At 33.2% G+C, this 17418-nt stretch overlaps 2 protein-coding genes across 6 annotated transcripts; one reads left to right on the top strand and one right to left on the bottom strand.

Annotated features, from left to right (window-relative positions):
* The first annotated feature begins 8171 nt into the window (after positions 1 to 8171).
* LOC108220780 (uncharacterized) lies at positions 8172 to 9321 on the top strand. The gene is made up of 2 exons (XM_017394641.1): positions 8172 to 8709; positions 9179 to 9321. Exons 1-2 carry the CDS (start codon positions 8172 to 8174, stop codon positions 9319 to 9321), a joined length of 681 nt encoding a protein of 226 aa, XP_017250130.1.
* A 1298-nt stretch (positions 9322 to 10619) lies between these two features.
* On the bottom strand, positions 10620 to 14881 carry LOC108227417 (uncharacterized). Of its 5 annotated transcripts, none has more exons than XM_017402572.2 (3): positions 14421 to 14867; positions 11058 to 11916; positions 10620 to 10972 (listed from the first exon to the last, which is right to left on the bottom strand). In XM_017402572.2, exons 2-3 carry the CDS (start codon positions 11818 to 11820, stop codon positions 10833 to 10835), a joined length of 903 nt encoding a protein of 300 aa, XP_017258061.1. In that variant the 5' UTR covers positions 11821 to 11916; positions 14421 to 14867; the 3' UTR covers positions 10620 to 10832. The 5 variants fall into 5 exon arrangements, with proteins under 5 accessions (XP_017258061.1, XP_017258051.1, XP_017258069.1 ...); XM_017402562.2 differs by having other exon boundaries at positions 11058 to 11910; XM_017402580.2 differs by having other exon boundaries at positions 11058 to 11854.
* Positions 14882 to 17418: the final 2537 nt, after the last annotated feature.

Here is a 17418-nt window from a genome sequence, read left to right as displayed (position 1 = left end):
TTTCCTCTCTTTAAGCTCACAAGAACGGTCCTTGATTTTATCAGACTTATTATATATCCTACATGTCTACAATATACTATTGTGTATAGTATAATAAATCCTGCAATCTAGCTAGCCCACTGTTGCATTATTATTCTACGGACTTGTCTCCACTATTAAATAATTAGTTTTTTTTATTGCACTGATCTTTCTGGATTTCACTGCAAACTGTTAAAGAATAGGTATAAATTAGTGCATGCATATTAGGCAGGAATATGTTTAGCTAATGAGCCAAGTGGATATCGTGCTATAAAGGCTCCTATGTATATATAAAGTGATCAGGGCTGATGAAGAAACCGCCCAAACCGCGTAAACTGTCCGCACCGCGATGATCCCTAAAAATGGCATTGCGTTGAGGAAGAGGAGTACATGTGTATTTCATATTGCATTAGATGTATAATAATCACTAATAGGCAGCTCATTAGGGAGGGTGTTTGGCTTGGACTTGATAATTAGTTTGTGGTTAATATGGTAATCATCATAGCTCAGAAGAAAGCAAAAAGTTGTAGTGTACAGTCACTTGGTATGATAGTGATTACACTTGTTTTAGATACTGGTCGTCGATATTTTGGAGGAAAGTTTGAAAATTGAAATGCAGGCTCCTTTTATATGATATGTGATGAGAAAGAGAGCTGAGGAACACCCGTCCTTGTTCATCGTGGAAGAGTTTGAACGAGAAAAGATTGAAATGAAAAAAGATTGTACAAGTGAAGGTCCTGGCATATGATCGCCAAAGGGAGGGCTGGCAATATCATACACGACCCGAACCCGACCCAAATCCGTAACCCGATTTACTGAGACAAAATCCGAAAATGACCCGAAAATCACTCGTTTTGACAAAAAATGGACCCGACATGACCCGAAATTCTAATTTCATTTCTAATAACTTCAATTTTCAGTTTTATTCAATTTTAAGTGATTTTAGCTTGACCCGAAATCGACTCGAAATTGACCCGATTGCTAACACGAACACGACCCGTTACCTGAAACTACCACCCTGTCCCAAAGGCATGTTAAATAATAAAATTTTAACACGTTTAGCGCTTTTTAACCGTTAGACGGGGAAAATCCGTCTAGTGCTAGACGGATTTTTCCCGTCTAGCGGTTAAAAAACGTTAGACGTGTTTAGAAAAATATTATAATCCTGACTTCTGGATATTCATCTAACGCTCGGAAAACTTTATGTTACTTAACCCCTCCCTGACAATCACATGTCAGGGACGTAAATGAAATGATGAATAAAGAGTTTAGATATTAAAATATGAATCATGAACTTGAAATATGATATCACAATGTTATATAAATCAATTCTGTTAAAAATTTCACATATTAAGTGGAGGTATTATTAGAATAATATCCGTGTATTCTGATAATTTATTTTAAATTAAACAAGAACATATATTTATCGTGAAGCAACAATAAGAAATTCAGCCTCACAAATTTGTACAGTATGTTTAAAAACATTGAAATCAAAATTAATCGTCTAACAAAAATTACAGTACAACAAAAAGAAAAAGGCAAAGAAGTGACAGTGAAACTTTAATGCGGAAAAGGTTAAACTTTAACCGAGTCTTTCCGCACGTTTGGGCCAACTGTGCGTCTGTGCAGCAACTATTGTCCTCTTCTTTCTTTTTTTACTCATCATCTTCCACAATATCTCACCCCTCTACCAGAATGAATACATATATCATACACTCTATTCCATCGTGCTTAAAATGTTGTACTTCCTCCGTCCCAATGAATTGTATACAGTTTCCTTTTTGGGACGTCCCATCAATTGTATACATTCCATAATAAATTTTTATTATATAAAATATCATTTCACCAACTACTTTCTTCCATTATCTCCATTCAATAATAATATAAACACTATTACACCCACTACTTTTCTCCACTATCTCAAATCTATTATTAAATATAAATGGGTCTCACCACTATACCTATTTTTCATCTAACTTTACTCATTTTTTACCCAATTTTTTGGTCTCCGTGTCCCAACCATTTGTATACAAATGGCTGGGACGGAGGGAGTATTTCTTAAAATTGAACTCACTCATATTTTATCTTGTTTGAGCCGAATCACCAAACACTTTGTTATTTATTTATTTGGCGTTAATTAATTATATCTTGTTATCTTGTACAGTTATTCGCGTAGTAAAAAATAGAATAAGATATGCGAAGGAATTGTTAGTGAACACCTTTGTGCACATGCACTATGCTCAGTTTTGTGGTCCTTTAAATGTGTCCCGAAGCCTGACAAACTTTCATTGTTTGGAGCTGTGCACTTATGTTTTCTACTGTCATTAATCACGATTAATCACCGATTAATCTTTATTTCATAGCTCACTGAACTGATTAATTCTCCGATTAATCACCGATCAATCCGATTAATCTCTGATCAATCCGATTAATCCCCAATTAATCATTATTCCGTGACTTCACCGATTAAGTCCGATTTTCGTTTTTTACAACACTGTTTTCTACACACATTTCAGTCGTATCTTTAACCCAAGTCTCTAATTTAACTGTTAAAAATATTACGCATAGGGCGGAGGGAGCTTTAGAGGGGGGCTCAGAATTGTATTCGATTGAGATTTTGATGTATGGTTAAATATTAGATTAGATTCTCTTTAGAAATTCTGTTAAATTTTGCTGCAATGTTAAGCAAAATACTGATAAAAAACGTATTATTATAAAATCAGATAACTGATTGATATTTTTTATGGTATTTATATATTATGAATTTTAATATAAAAATAAGATTTTTGATAAGGTTTGATAATGAAATCTTCCCGCAAAAATTTAAAAACAATTCTTTAAAAAAAATATGGGAGTACATGCTTTACCTAAAAACAGGTTTTGAAATAAAAATTGTTGTTTAGAAAAGCTATTTTTAAATTTACAAAATGGTTTTCCATATGCTTTTTAGGAAAAAACTATTGTTGTTGTCTACAACAACAATGTCAAACAGTACCTTAATGTGACAAGATGGGAATTTAAAATGTCTGTTTGGATAATTTTGATTTATAATGACTCATTGGGTTATTAAAAATATAATTAATAAAAATAATTTATGAATTATTTCTGATTTTAAATAAGTTTATGACTTATTTTATGACTTATTATACAAACACACAACGACACAAACACATATATTTTTCACTTTAAAATCGGAAATATTTTTAAACCACAAACTCATCAAAGCTTTTAATAAATGGCAACATTTTTATAAATTTACATAGAGGTCCCAAAATGATAGGTATCCGATGCAGCTGAGAACGGACTAGTTACGGTCATTTCTCCTCGTGACATCTTACTAAAAAAATCTCTAATATGCGATCCTTAGGCTTTGATATTAATTTTATAAATATCAAAACGCTCTGGTCCTGAAATATATGGGAAGAAAAGAATAGATATATATTGTGTTGCTAAATTAGGTTGGGCCAAAGTGTTGAAGCTTCTCGTGAATTGATAGTTGGAACTTGGAACATAGCCTTTTATTGACTTTGGCCCTATGTATATCATTTAACTGGGATTCTTCTCATCTATTTCTGCCTGTTACATGCTAATGGGCTGGAGAGAGTGACAGTAAAACATGTAGATGTCTCATGTCTCCTCCTCAAATTTCATATTATATATTTTTTATTTCAATATATGAGCTGTGATTGATAGAGAAATACTTAACATTTTATCTTTTTTAATAAATATAATAAAGTCAGTCTTTTATTCATGTTAGAAGAGTTATATTGTCTTGTTTTGGTATTAGCAAGTAGGGGTGTGCACGGGTCGGTTCGGCTCGGTTTCTACCTAAAACTGTTACCGAACCGTATATTTCGGTTCGGTTCGGTTTTTAGGTAGAAACCGTAACCGAACCGTTTCAAACGGTTTTTTTTGGTTCGGTTAACCGTGGGTCGGTTTCGGTTTTTTCCCGGTTTTTATATGATTAGAAACTACTATACATATTTAATACTTTTATTAATTTTAGAAAAATATTTATATACTTATTATATCTATTTCTCTTACTAAAATATATAATTAATATATTGTAGCACATATATATATATATATAATATGTTATATATAATAATATATAATAAATGTTATATTTTTATTATATATTATATAAACGGTTCGGTTTTTCGGTTCGGTTTTAGGGGTAAAACCGTAACCGTTACCAAACCGTTATATCGGTTCGGTTCGGTTACGGTTTTTTCCGGTTTTTGTCGGTTACGGTTTTTTTCGGTTTGGTTTTTCGGTTTTTCGGCTCGGTTTCGGTTTTTCGGTTTTTTTTGCTCACCCCTATTAGCAAGTTTCTTAAAAATATAATGTACGAGTCTAAGTGTACGAGTCTATATATCTATCATTATGCATAAATAAAATATAGTCATTCAGACTTATTTGTTCAATTTAACGTATAATTTTAAAATTTTATTATCATGATATTTAGTTTGATGTATAATGTTAAACTTGATGAATGATTTCACTTTAATGCCTTAAAATTTGATTTAGGATATCAATTTATGGCACTCGAGCAAGTCCAATAGGTTACCTATCTCGTTACTTATTAATAATATAAAATAATGAATCCTAGTGAGTCTTAGTGATTTAGGTAATCTACTTTTAGTGTTAACTCCAATAGCAATCCCTATATTTGTTCTCCTAAGATTATTTTAATAATAAATTTGGGAGAGATAATGAGAAAGGGAAGGAAAAGACAAAGAAAGAAGCAGAGAGATGATTTTTTTATTCATAAATAATATATAGGTAATGGCCAGGGGTTACTTAAAAATAGGTAATGGCTAGCATATTGGAGCATGTGCTAGTGATTTAGAGCATCTGCAGCAGTGTCTTAGTGTTTTCCTTATAAATATTATAAAATATTGAATCCTAGTGATTTAGGACAAGATTTTGTATTTCAACTCCAACAATGATCCTTATAATTCATTCCTTATTATTATTATAATAATAAATTTGGAAAGAGATTGATAAAAGATGGAAGGAAGAGAGAGAAAATAAGTTACAATAAGAGAGAGAAATGATTTTTTTATTAAAGAAATCAAATAAGGTATGGCTAGTGGTGCCTTATTAATAAGGCATGGAAGGAGGATCCTAGTGATTTAAGGCACCTCTGAGACACTGCTGCAACTAGAGATGTTCAAAAAATCCGAAATCTGAAATCCGATCTGATCCGATCTGGAAAAAAATCTGAAAAATCCGATCCGAAAAAAACCCGGTCTGGCCCGGCCCGGCCCGAGGGCCTAAAACAGGCCTAATATTTTCAAAAAAACCCGGATAAAATCCGGATTTTTGAAAAATCCGGGCTTTTTATAACTAAACCGGGCCTAGTATTTTTGGAAAAGCCCGGCCCGGCCCGGCCCGATTTTTAAAAAAGCCCGGCCCGATCTGGTTTGAAAAAAATCCGGATTTTTTTGGCCCGGTCTGGATCTGGCCCGAACAGATCTTTTGTGCATCTCTAGCTGCAACACTAATTTATTTCACATTCCTTATAATTGGACTTAGGACATGAAATAGGGAAGCTGCTGGAGTTGCTCTTAGGAGCTCACTAGGAGAGTGTTGGAGTGGGTTTTTTTAGTTCATTACCTAAATGTGAGTTTAGGAACTCATATAAGTAATCTATTGGACTTGCTCTTAGACTTACTCTGAGTACTGTTTTGTTTTTGGTAGGTGAAAATTATCTCATTGTTAATAAGCAAAACCCCTTTTCATTAAAATATCAAAATTTGGTTATTATTATATAATTTCTTTATATTTAATAATTATTATTATTATTATTATATTATAGAAAGACTTCCATGTTGATTAAGATTTTGTAATATAACAACTATCCCATCAACAGAATTATGTCGCTAACAATAATATTCATTTTAATTTTGAAAATTCAAACAATTTAAGTCGTTAAACAACTTTACAGATCGAATTCCTAACATATTCAGAATTTAAGTAAATAAGAACTGCATATTAACATTATTAATCTAATACAAATTTAATTTAAATTCATCACTTCGCAAAATTGCGATAACAACAAATAAGAAGGTGGTGGTAATATTCCGGTGACAAATGCAAAATCTTTGGATAACGATGTGAAAAGCCAAACTCTGCGATAACGATGTCACTAGTACTACTATCGTTAGAATAATTATCCATGTTGCAGTATATCATAAAATGACTAAAATACAAGGCGTCATCAAAAAGTTTTGATAACAAATTAATTTTAAATTAATTTTAAATCAAATAATTATTGAAATAACTATCACTATCAGATCTATGGGAACTCTAACTAATCAAATAAATTGTCTTCCTGTTCTGCAAAATATTGTTCTCTTCATTTCTGACTATTGTCACGGAATGATAGTTTAAGAAGAACATTAATCTGGTTGTTTTGCAAATACGTGAGATTCCGATTGTTTTGAAAATTAATGAGATGTTGTCATTTTTTAGGCTACTTTTACAATTGTCTTGGAGTTGTTCATCAATCTCGTGTTTATCTCTAAAAATATGAAATTAATTAAGAGTAAGAAAGTTTAGAAGAACAATTAGATTATGATCTTATACGTATATAGTAACCCATACTTTGTAGATATCTAGTAGTTTTTTCAATTAAAAAAAACAAATGTCATGTGCTTTGTAGATCAACCGTCAATTTAATTTTAATCTTATGATGTTAAATTTAGTTTTGAAGCACTCCAAAGAAATAAGTCTTCAAAAAACCTAACTCTCCTTAGGTTTATAAAAAAAAAGAAAGTAATCCCTCAAATATAGCACAAACATGGATTTGATTCACACTCCATATTCTGAGAAATATATACGGTCCGAAAAGAGGAAAAACCGGAGATGAACACACAGAAACCGCTCCCAACCAAAAAGTCGATATTTGGAACATGATAGAGGCCTCGTATCATATCATGACTTATGGGCCTCCTTGATGAATGTATACTGGATTGAGCCCCGAAAGCTACATTTTATAAAGATCAGAGTAACATTGAATATTATAATCAATACTATATCAAAGTCAGGGCACCAAGGCCATATTTGAAATATGATTTTGGTTGAGATTTTGATTTAAATTTAGACCGGAACATATTTTTATTATAATTATTTGATCCAAAATTCAGTCTAAACTTGTATATTAATCTATACTATACTATACTATACTATAATATAATAAGGCAATATAGGTATAATCTGTAGTCGTACAAAATTTTGGTTTGGTCATTTTTTTTAACTACAAGTCTGTCACATGTAAACTTCTCTTACTCTTACAATATTAAGGAGTTTTATACCGTTTAAATTACAAACACTTGAGATTCTTACAATATTAAAGAGTTATGAGATTCTTACAATATTAAAGAGTTTTATATCGTTTAAATTGAGATGTAGTACAAGATAAAAACTCTACCATTATTCTTTTAAATATAATTTATATACTATATTATAATAAAACGATATTGATATAATCTGTAGCAGTCCAAAAATTATAATCATTTGGTAAATATAATATGGTTAAAATCCAATTCATCAATTCTAAAATACTAATAAGATGATGTTAAAATTTAAATTATAATTAATAAATTACGAATTCTATAAAGAATTTTATACCGTTTAAATTACAAACACTTGAGATGTAGTACAAGATAAAAACTTCACAATTATTTTATTAAATATAATTTATATACTATATTATAATAACTTAACATTGGTATAATTTGTAGTCGTCCAAAAGATATAATCAGATGGTAAATGCAATTTGGTTAAAATCCAATTCATGAATTCTAAAATACTAATAAGATGATGTTAAAATTTAAATTATAATTAATAAATTACGATATTTATACCCGCCCGTGCTTCGCACGGGTTAAAGGCTAGTATAATATAATACTACAAGTAGACAAAGAAAAGTAAATTTGATCTAATTAACTAAAACAAAATCAACAAATATAATTCTAAGTCAGGCAGATAAAGAAGGAGGGGAGCCAAGGAATGAAACACAGATTGAAGCATTTCGTATCTCCTTGGAAGTATGTAATCTACACCCTCTGGATTATATAGGTGAGCACTTTACATGGTTTAGAACTAATGGTGATGGATACTTAAAAGAAAGGCTGGACTGGGCAATGGCAAATGAGGAATGGTTGGACTATTACCCGAACAATTCTTTAAGACATCTTGATTATTATCACTCAGATCATAGAGTCCTATATCTTTCTCTTCAAAAAGTGGATTTGATCACACCCAACAAGAGGAAAAGGTCAAGGTTCAGGTTTGAGAACATGTGGATTAGAGAACCGGAATGTAAAGAGATTATTAAATCAAACTGGGAGACAATGAATCAACAATCCCTGATGTCTACTATAAATAACATTGAGCAATGCTCCAAGCAGCTGATACTTTGGAATCAGGCCAAGTTTGGATCTCTGGCAAAAGAGATTAAGAATACACATCGTCAACTTGCACAATTGCATGATGGTCGACAAAGATTAGACACAACCGAGGAACTAAAAGCAACGGAGATGAAGTTAAATGAATTATTGCTCAAAGAAGAGATTTATTGGAAACAAAGATCAAGGATCTTATGGCTAAAAGAAGGGGACCAGAACACAAAATTTTTCCACCAGAGAGCTAATGTAAGGAACAAAACAAATCTCATAAAAGGTACGTAAAAGGTTGGTAGAAAGTCTATTTATTCTCTTATCTCCTTTTAAGTTACATCCTAGGATATAAGGATAAAGTATATAGTCAAGTTACTTTACTATAAACTACTGGTATTATAGTCTAGTGGAAAAGTTAATTTAATATATTGTAACTTGATAGACACTGGTGGTTAATATCTTGATATGGGATCATTTAAACTAGTTTATTAAAAATTCTCAATCCATCAGATTTCCAATCATAGAATGTATTTGTTAAGCATAAACATTATGATGAATTACAGTAGCTGTCAGATTTATACATAGACCATGAAAGGCCCGGTTATAAGTCGGGAAGTAAGCTACACATACTTGGGATTATAAGTACAGAAAAATAAGTGTACTAATGGATAACTAGGCAATCTCTGCAACATGTTTTCTTTTGCTGAATAAGCAAACAAAAAATCTGAATAACAAACTCTATTATCTTGCAGGCTTGTTTAATGAAGAAAATGAATGGTGCTCAGATGAGATGGAATTTAGTGCAATAATCCAAAGATTCTATGAGAATCTTTTTACCTCATCGTTACCATCGGCTGATAAAATTGATGAGTTGCTGACAGCTGTACAACCATAACTAACCAAGGTCCACTATGTATTATTCTCAGTTTTTGTAATAATTCCCATGTATGATGTCTGTTGGACGTTTTGGGGTCTCCATAGAATCCACAGAAATGCCAGAACCGTGGTTGGTTTTCCCACCTTAATAGGCAACTGATATGATTAGGAGAAGATGTTAAGTAGATCACCTCTACTGAATCTCTCCATAGAGTCATTAAGCCCCCACCAATTCCTATCCTTGGAACTTCAATACCCTTGTCAAAACCCAGTTTGTTGCACATTTCATTGACTTTTCCTTCTGACAGTTTCGTTTCCATTAGAAACAAGAAATCTGGTTTGTAGTTTTTGGTAAAGAGCCTCCCTTGTCTTAGTGCTATCTCCTTGTTTAGGCCTCGTACATTCCAACTTGCAATGGCCATGATGAGCAAAAAACTCCTTCTTTGTCCTTCTGATCTCTCTTGCCTTTTTACTAACTCATTTATGTGCTCTAATTCCTATTCACACTCCTCTCATATTTTATTTTGGTTTTATCTCTTAATTGCATTATAATATCAAGAGATGGACATAGTTGTTATTGTTTTACTTTGCTATAAGTTTGTTATTCTTAATAATTTCTTTTCATAAGTGGTATCTTATTTCTATTAGCTTCCATCAAGGATCCTTTTAATAAATTTATATCTCACTCTATCATTCCTAGAGGCTCCACAGACAGAACTTTAAGTCATTACTAAATCATTTTCCATGATCCCCTCTCTATTTTAAAGTCCCTTAATATTGTTTTATTCCAAGCATTCAACCAGGATTGCTTCAGAGTCAATGATCATTTATCATTTCTCCTTTGTTGCTGCTAAATTTTTTGCTTCATCAGAGCCCTACATTTACTCCATGTTTGGCAAACACTTTCCTGATAAAACTTTTTAAAACCCCTTCATCAAGAAAATGTGTGTTGATTAATTTTAATATCTTCTCCAGTATTATAACATGTGCAAGTCCCCATATGTTGTTATCCGTCATTAAGCATAGATTTTTTATAGAGTATAGTTGACAATAGGATTAATTACCTTTATATAATTTATATTCAAAATTGACTTTATCCGTAGTTTGTGTTGGATTTCTGTGTATTTTTAGTTCAAATAATGCAGATAGAAAATTCTTATGTAATATATCTTCCCAGGTGTTCAATAATTTTTGTATTATCGCTACTATAACATCATATTTTGACTATACTATTCCATTACTAACTGTTGAAACGTGTTCTTTGACATTTTTTCACCCAGACTATACCTAGTACAGAACTTCAAAATAATCATAATATTGAAACCAAATCATATTTTATTCTCTCGACAATACTAGGCAAGTTCCACACCTTAAAACTTAATTTCAGGCCTTTACCGGCCTTATTTACAAACTATTATTTAAGAAACTGCTGAGGAGTCCAACTACTAATCTAGACTGCTTTTATTTAGTTTTCTCTTTATTTTCCTGCTGATCAAAGATAAACCAATCCTCTTACACCTCAATTTCTGATCATTTCTTCTTAAATTGTGGTGTGTTATCTTCCTGCCCTTCCTTTTGCACCCTTTTTGGTAGACTCTGGCGACCACTGCCCGCCTCATCCACCGCTTCCTTTTTGTTTTTTATGTTTGCTGCAACACCTACACTTTCACCTGTGACATCAATATAAAAACCAGTTACTGCTTTTCCAAATTTTCCTGAAACCTATTATGATTATCTATTAACCACATTAATTACCATAACTTGTAATTCCAGTTTTCAGCCGCTTGGCATTAGAGTCCACTATTTGTGTTTTTAGAGCCATTTGAGAAGAGTCGTCAACCACTGGTGTCTGCTTAGTGTTTACCTCCTGCTCTTGTCTTACCACCTGATAGGGACTGTAGTTTAACCCAGTAGCTTTTAGTGAAGCAGTATACTGAAGTGTTGGGTTATGTCCCCTTTCCAGCTCTTCAAGTAACGCTGCACAATCTTTCTGGATATGATTTATGTGACCACAAAAGGAGCAGAACTTAGATAGCCTCTCATAACGGAATGAGACCCATATGTTGTCCTTGTTCTTGTCTAGATTCAGAAATTTTCCCCTAAGTAGAGCTTTTGTGGAGTCCAAGCCTACTCTAAACCGCATGAAGCTGCTTTGGTGTGTGGGGTCAAACTCCATAAATTCGCCCATTGAATTGGCTATTTCTTTACCCAACTTTTCGCCATAAGGCTTTGCAAGGAGACCTGGAGGGATCCCATGTACTTGTACCCAGAAGGGGATCTTCTGGAAGGATTCTGCAGTTATTTGAGTCATAGCATCAGCCTCAATCAAGATTAGATAACTTCCTCCGAAGGCCCATGGTTGCCCTCTAATTATTCTATTTTTAACCGCTTCTGACTCAAATTTCAGAATAATAATACCATCAGTATAGTCCTCTATCGTCACCCCTGCTTTTCTCTGCCATATAGACTCGAACATGTTCTTCAGCCCAATCTTGTTGATAGCTCTTCCTGATAGCATTCTTGCATAGATGACTTTTGGGAGCTCTGAATCACTGTACTCCAAAACATTAGATGGATTGGTGATAACTTCAAGCTCATTGGACTTTAGCTGTAGCTTCAAAGCATCACCCTCAGTTAATGGGATTGTTTCTTTATCCATGAGAAAGGCTTATACTTTTGTATAAAGTGTTGGTGGAGAGAGGTGGTTGTAAGTAAAATGTTAAGCTTATAGTTTATTTATATTCGTGCATTCCTAAAATTAATCCTAAATTTCGGCTTTGAGAATCAGATTATGATTATAAAGAATTTGCGTTAATTATTACCTTCCTTAACATACTCAGTCTGCTTAAAATCAGATATTCATAATAAGTATCAAACATCCATTACGGATAATTAGGGATCCAACTTTAAAGATTTGTGTTCTGCTTTTTAGGCGATAAATTTAGAGCCGACATTTTAAATTACCTTCTGTATCACGTTTCTAATTTGTTTTAGAACCCTATTATTAATAAATGGGAGTATGTAATATTCCATGATTTAAATTAAACTCTCTGAACTTAAATAACTTCAATTTGCTTATGAGATAAAGAGTCCATCATAGATAACCTTTATTGTGTTAATAGGTGTAGTAAACTCTGTTTATCATTTCATGTTTTTTAGATAAGGTTCTAACCATTAAACTACTAGTAAATATAACCTATGACATTTGTTAAATTTTAAACCTTAGTCACACATTCCCTCTTACCTTATCATGAGTTAGCTTACTGCACTTTAATAAAATTAAGTTACAGTAAACTATTCCTTAAAAGATCCCCCAACAGTTCCTTAATTTCCGCCTAACCCTTTTTGTAGTTAGGTTTATTCAAAAATTTTGGTACACATATGGTATTTAAATATCCTTAGTCAATACTTAATTCTATATTCCATCTAGGAAACTCCATAATTCTAGTCCTTAAAACCTTCTTAATCTATACTTCTTGTTATTTTGACTATCTCTCTACCACTTAGTCCCCGATTTTAGCTTAATATAAATTTGAGCATCTCTAATCACCCTGATTAAAAGAGGTCTTAACACCTAATATGCCAGAATATTAAATTTCAAACTTTTGTATAGGCTTTCCTTCTATATCCTTTTGCAAGATTCTAAACCACTTCATTTTTTATATTTTATTTGTTTACAGGTTGGAGCCCAAGATTTAGTCGATTTTGTATTACCAATCTTCCTTAAGGCACTTTATAGTTCTCAATTTACTTCCATTCTTTTAAGATAATGTATGAGATGTCCAATCCTTTAGAAGTTCTATCGCACCTCTGTCCAAAGACAGGACAAGTTAAATGGTATCCACCATACATAAGCCACCAGAGGTGCCAGGAAACCCTTAAGGGTACAAAACAAATCCATTCGATATGGCCCCCATGAATTTAATATATCATGGTACTTTGACTGTCATATTGTTAAAAACCCACCAAAAGAACTATTATTCAATATATCGAATAGAAACCTAATTAATTGGAACCAGACTAACTAAATTGAAAACACTTCTGAATCCCAATCGACAGAATTGTATTACTCATCCTTAGACTGATAGAGGTTTACAAAACACAACTCTGAGATATTCTGTACTAATCAACAAGAGACCTAAACGTATGGAGTATAACCAGACATTCTTAATGACAAGTACAATCCGAGTTAGACATAAACATCATATTCAATCTTGAAATCTACAAACAGACAAAATCAGGACCAGAATTGAATCCACGCTATCATTCTAAAAGCGATGCATAGCACCTATCTGGCTAAATCCTAATACACAGTTCCGTTTAAGGGGCATAAACCAAACGAGCAGGCTTGTAATTATAAAGAATGTCCTTTTTTGGTGGCAAATAAGGGCATCAGCAATATACTTGCATAAAAGTTGGCATTATCAGGTAAAGGTACCAGAAAATATAAATATAGAAGCCCCGAAGTACATCAAAACCATCTAAAAGCTCAATGAGAAATGATATTGCGCTGGTTGATAGGGTGAAAAACATTCAGGATAAGATCAACCACAATGTTCTACCCATTATAACAAAATCTGGACATAGGTAGAAGGGGAGATCAAACAAAAGAGCAATCTTAATCTTAATTCACCATAACACTTAAAAACCAAAAGCTCATACACAAACATTATCTGTTACGAAAAAAGTCACCACTAATCTCAATAGGGTCTTTCAATGACCAGCCCTACAAATAGAGAACTGGATAACACAATCGAACACAATCAACCATAAAAGCACATTCAAAATCAAGTAGAATCCAGCATCTCTTTGCAGAAAATCAAAATTATACACCCTAAGATCAAGTATCCAACTATCAAAATATACACAATCAACTATAAACACCCTCGTCGAGCAATACTACATACAATTAGTCAGTTATACATACAACATTCAGATTAGGCACATCTATCTCATACTAAATCAAACATAAACATATCAAATTCAATTCGATCGCAAGAGATTCAATGAATTAATTAAATCAAAACAATAATATTAGGACGAGAACGAATTAAATAAATATACATACATGAGACATCACGACAAAGATGGAGGAGATCTAAGAGTTTGATATGTTACCTTATTCCACTGGAATTAATAATATTCTAATCGTATACTCACAGGCTTGCAGCTTAGAAAGGCCTCCACATCTCCAAGAAATCCAGGTTTCTGATCGTTGGGTATAACGACGATTTAGTTGTTTGTGTCTTTGTGATAATTCTGATTTCGAAAATAATGAATAGATAATTTGTAATGTTTAGTCAAAATTTGGTCAATTTGACTGGTCAAGAGTCAAATGGGGACATGTAAAAAGGGACGGAGGGAGTACTGTTCAGGGGGACGGAGGGAGTATATAATTCTAAGTCAGGCAGATAAAGAAGGAGGGGAGCCAAGGAATGAAACACAGATTGAAGCATTTCGTATCTCCTTGGAAGTATGTAATCTACACCCTCTGGATTATATAGGTGAGCACTTTACATGGTTTAGAACTAATGGTGATGGATACTTAAAAGAAAGGCTGGACTGGGCAATGGCAAATGAGGAATGGTTGGACTATTACCCGAACAATTCTTTAAGACATCTTGATTATTATCACTCAGATCATAGAGTCCTATATCTTTCTCTTCAAAAAGTGGATTTGATCACACCCAACAAGAGGAAAAGGTCAAGGTTCAGGTTTGAGAACATGTGGATTAGAGAACCGGAATGTAAAGAGATTATTAAATCAAACTGGGAGACAATGAATCAACAATCCCTGATGTCTACTATAAATAACATTGAGCAATGCTCCAAGCAGCTGATACTTTGGAATCAGGCCAAGTTTGGATCTCTGGCAAAAGAGATTAAGAATACACATCGTCAACTTGCACAATTGCATGATGGTCGACAAAGATTAGACACAACCGAGGAACTAAAAGCAACGGAGATGAAGTTAAATGAATTATTGCTCAAAGAAGAGATTTATTGGAAACAAAGATCAAGGATCTTATGGCTAAAAGAAGGGGACCAGAACACAAAATTTTTCCACCAGAGAGCTAATGTAAGGAACAAAACAAATCTCATAAAAGGTACGTAAAAGGTTGGTAGAAAGTCTATTTATTCTCTTATCTCCTTTTAAGTTACATCCTAGGATATAAGGATAAAGTATATAGTCAAGTTACTTTACTATAAACTACTGGTATTATAGTCTAGTGGAAAAGTTAATTTAATATATTGTAACTTGATAGACACTGGTGGTTAATATCTTGATATGGGATCATTTAAACTAGTTTATTAAAAATTCTCAATCCATCAGATTTCCAATCATAGAATGTATTTGTTAAGCATAAACATTATGATGAATTACAGTAGCTGTCAGATTTATACATAGACCATGAAAGGCCCGGTTATAAGTCGGGAAGTAAGCTACACATACTTGGGATTATAAGTACAGAAAAATAAGTGTACTAATGGATAACTAGGCAATCTCTGCAACATGTTTTCTTTTGCTGAATAAGCAAACAAAAAATCTGAATAACAAACTCTATTATCTTGCAGGCTTGTTTAATGAAGAAAATGAATGGTGCTCAGATGAGATGGAATTTAGTGCAATAATCCAAAGATTCTATGAGAATCTTTTTACCTCATCGTTACCATCGGCTGATAAAATTGATGAGTTGCTGACAGCTGTACAACCTTTAGTAACAGAAGAGATGAGTAGAACGCTAGAAAGAGACTTTACTATGGAAGAGGTTAAAAAAGCAGTGTTCGCAATGTCACCTGAGAAAAGCCCCGGACCAGATGGAATGAATGCCATGTTCTATCAACAACATTGGGAGATTGTTGGCCCCATTGTTTCCAAAGCAATTCTAGATTGTCTAAACGGAGAGGCAGAGCTGGAGATGATAAATTCAACCTTGGTCACTCTAGTTCCAAAAGTAAAAGAACCAAAGAATGTAGGAGACTTCCGACCGATAAGCTTGTGTAACGTGATCTATAAAGCAATTGCGAAGGTTTTAATAAATCGACTCAAACCAATCTTGCCACGAATTATCTATGGGACTCAGAGTGCTTTTGTCCCCGGGAGACTCATCACTGATAATGCGCTAATAGCGTATGAGTGCCTACATCATTTACGACAAATGAGATCAGGAATTAGATGTTTTGCGGCTATGAAGCTAGACATGAGCAAAGCATATGACAGAGTTGAGTGGATTTTCATAGAAAAAATGTTGACAAGACTTGGATTCTCACAACAGTGGGTAAAGAAGATAATGAAATGTGTCACCTCCGTAAGCTACTCTTTCCAGGTTAACAGACAAATTTATGGGAAAGTTGTTCCAACAAGAGGGTTGCGCCAAGGAGACCCCCTCTCACCATACTTGTTCCTTATTTGTGCTGAAGGTCTTTCAGCTTTATTGCGACAAGCAGAGTCTAGAACTGATATTTTGGGGCTCAAAATAGCAAGGAATGCACCATCAATAAGCCATCTATTTTTTGCAGATGATAGTCTACTATTTCTCAGGGCTTCAACAAGATCCTTAAATTCAGTCAAAAATATCTTTTCTCTCTACTCGGAATGTTCAGGGCAGGTCAGAATTGAAATAACAAATTTTCAATAATTGCTGATTACATGTGAATATTATTATACTTGAATTAAATTTAAAACTTCCTATGTAGTATAATAAAAATAATTGTTAGCACTTACCAGGTTTGGTTATTCGTATTTTAATGCAGATGATCAATTTTAACAAATCACTATTGTTCTTTTCCCCAAACACAACAAATGAGATTCGCTCAACCTTTGTGGCTTCCCTGAACATGCAAACAACAGAGGCAATTGAAACCTATCTCGGACTACCAATGCTGGGGAGTAAGAACAAGAAAGTTTTGTTCAGATCAATAAAGGAGAGAGTGTGGGCAAGATTACACTCTTGGAGACCGGATGTTTTTTCACAGGGAGGAAAAGAAATCCTCTTAAAAGCCGTTATCCAGGCGATGCCAACGTATTTCATGTCTTGTTTTAAAATTCCGGAAGGACAATGTCAAGAAATTGAAAAACTGTTAGCCCGTTATTGGTGGGGATCTGTTCTTTCAA

Source organism: Daucus carota, chromosome 1 (genome assembly GCF_001625215.2).
Source record: "Daucus carota subsp. sativus chromosome 1, DH1 v3.0, whole genome shotgun sequence".
In the NCBI taxonomy this organism is placed as follows: Eukaryota; Viridiplantae; Streptophyta; class Magnoliopsida; order Apiales; family Apiaceae; genus Daucus; species Daucus carota.
Note: the sequence above shows the minus strand (reverse complement) of the source record. Positions and strands in the feature narration are given on the sequence as shown.

What these genes read in the sequence shown, in the direction of transcription:
- LOC108220780 (XM_017394641.1), top strand. Translation starts at nt 8,172, where the DNA reads ATGGCAAATGAGGAATGGTTGGACTATTACCCGAACAATTCTTTAAGA. An exon ending in CAAAACAAATCTCATAAAAG is followed by an intron (nt 8,710 to 9,178) that starts GTACGTAAAAGG and finishes ATTATCTTGCAG; the next exon opens with GCTTGTTTAATGAAGAAAAT.
- LOC108227417 (XM_017402547.2), bottom strand. Translation starts at nt 11,961, where the DNA reads ATGGATAAAGAAACAATCCCATTAACTGAGGGTGATGCTTTGAAGCTA. An exon ending in AACTGGAATTACAAGTTATG is followed by an intron (nt 10,973 to 11,057) that starts GTAATTAATGTG and finishes TTGATGTCACAG; the next exon opens with GTGAAAGTGTAGGTGTTGCA.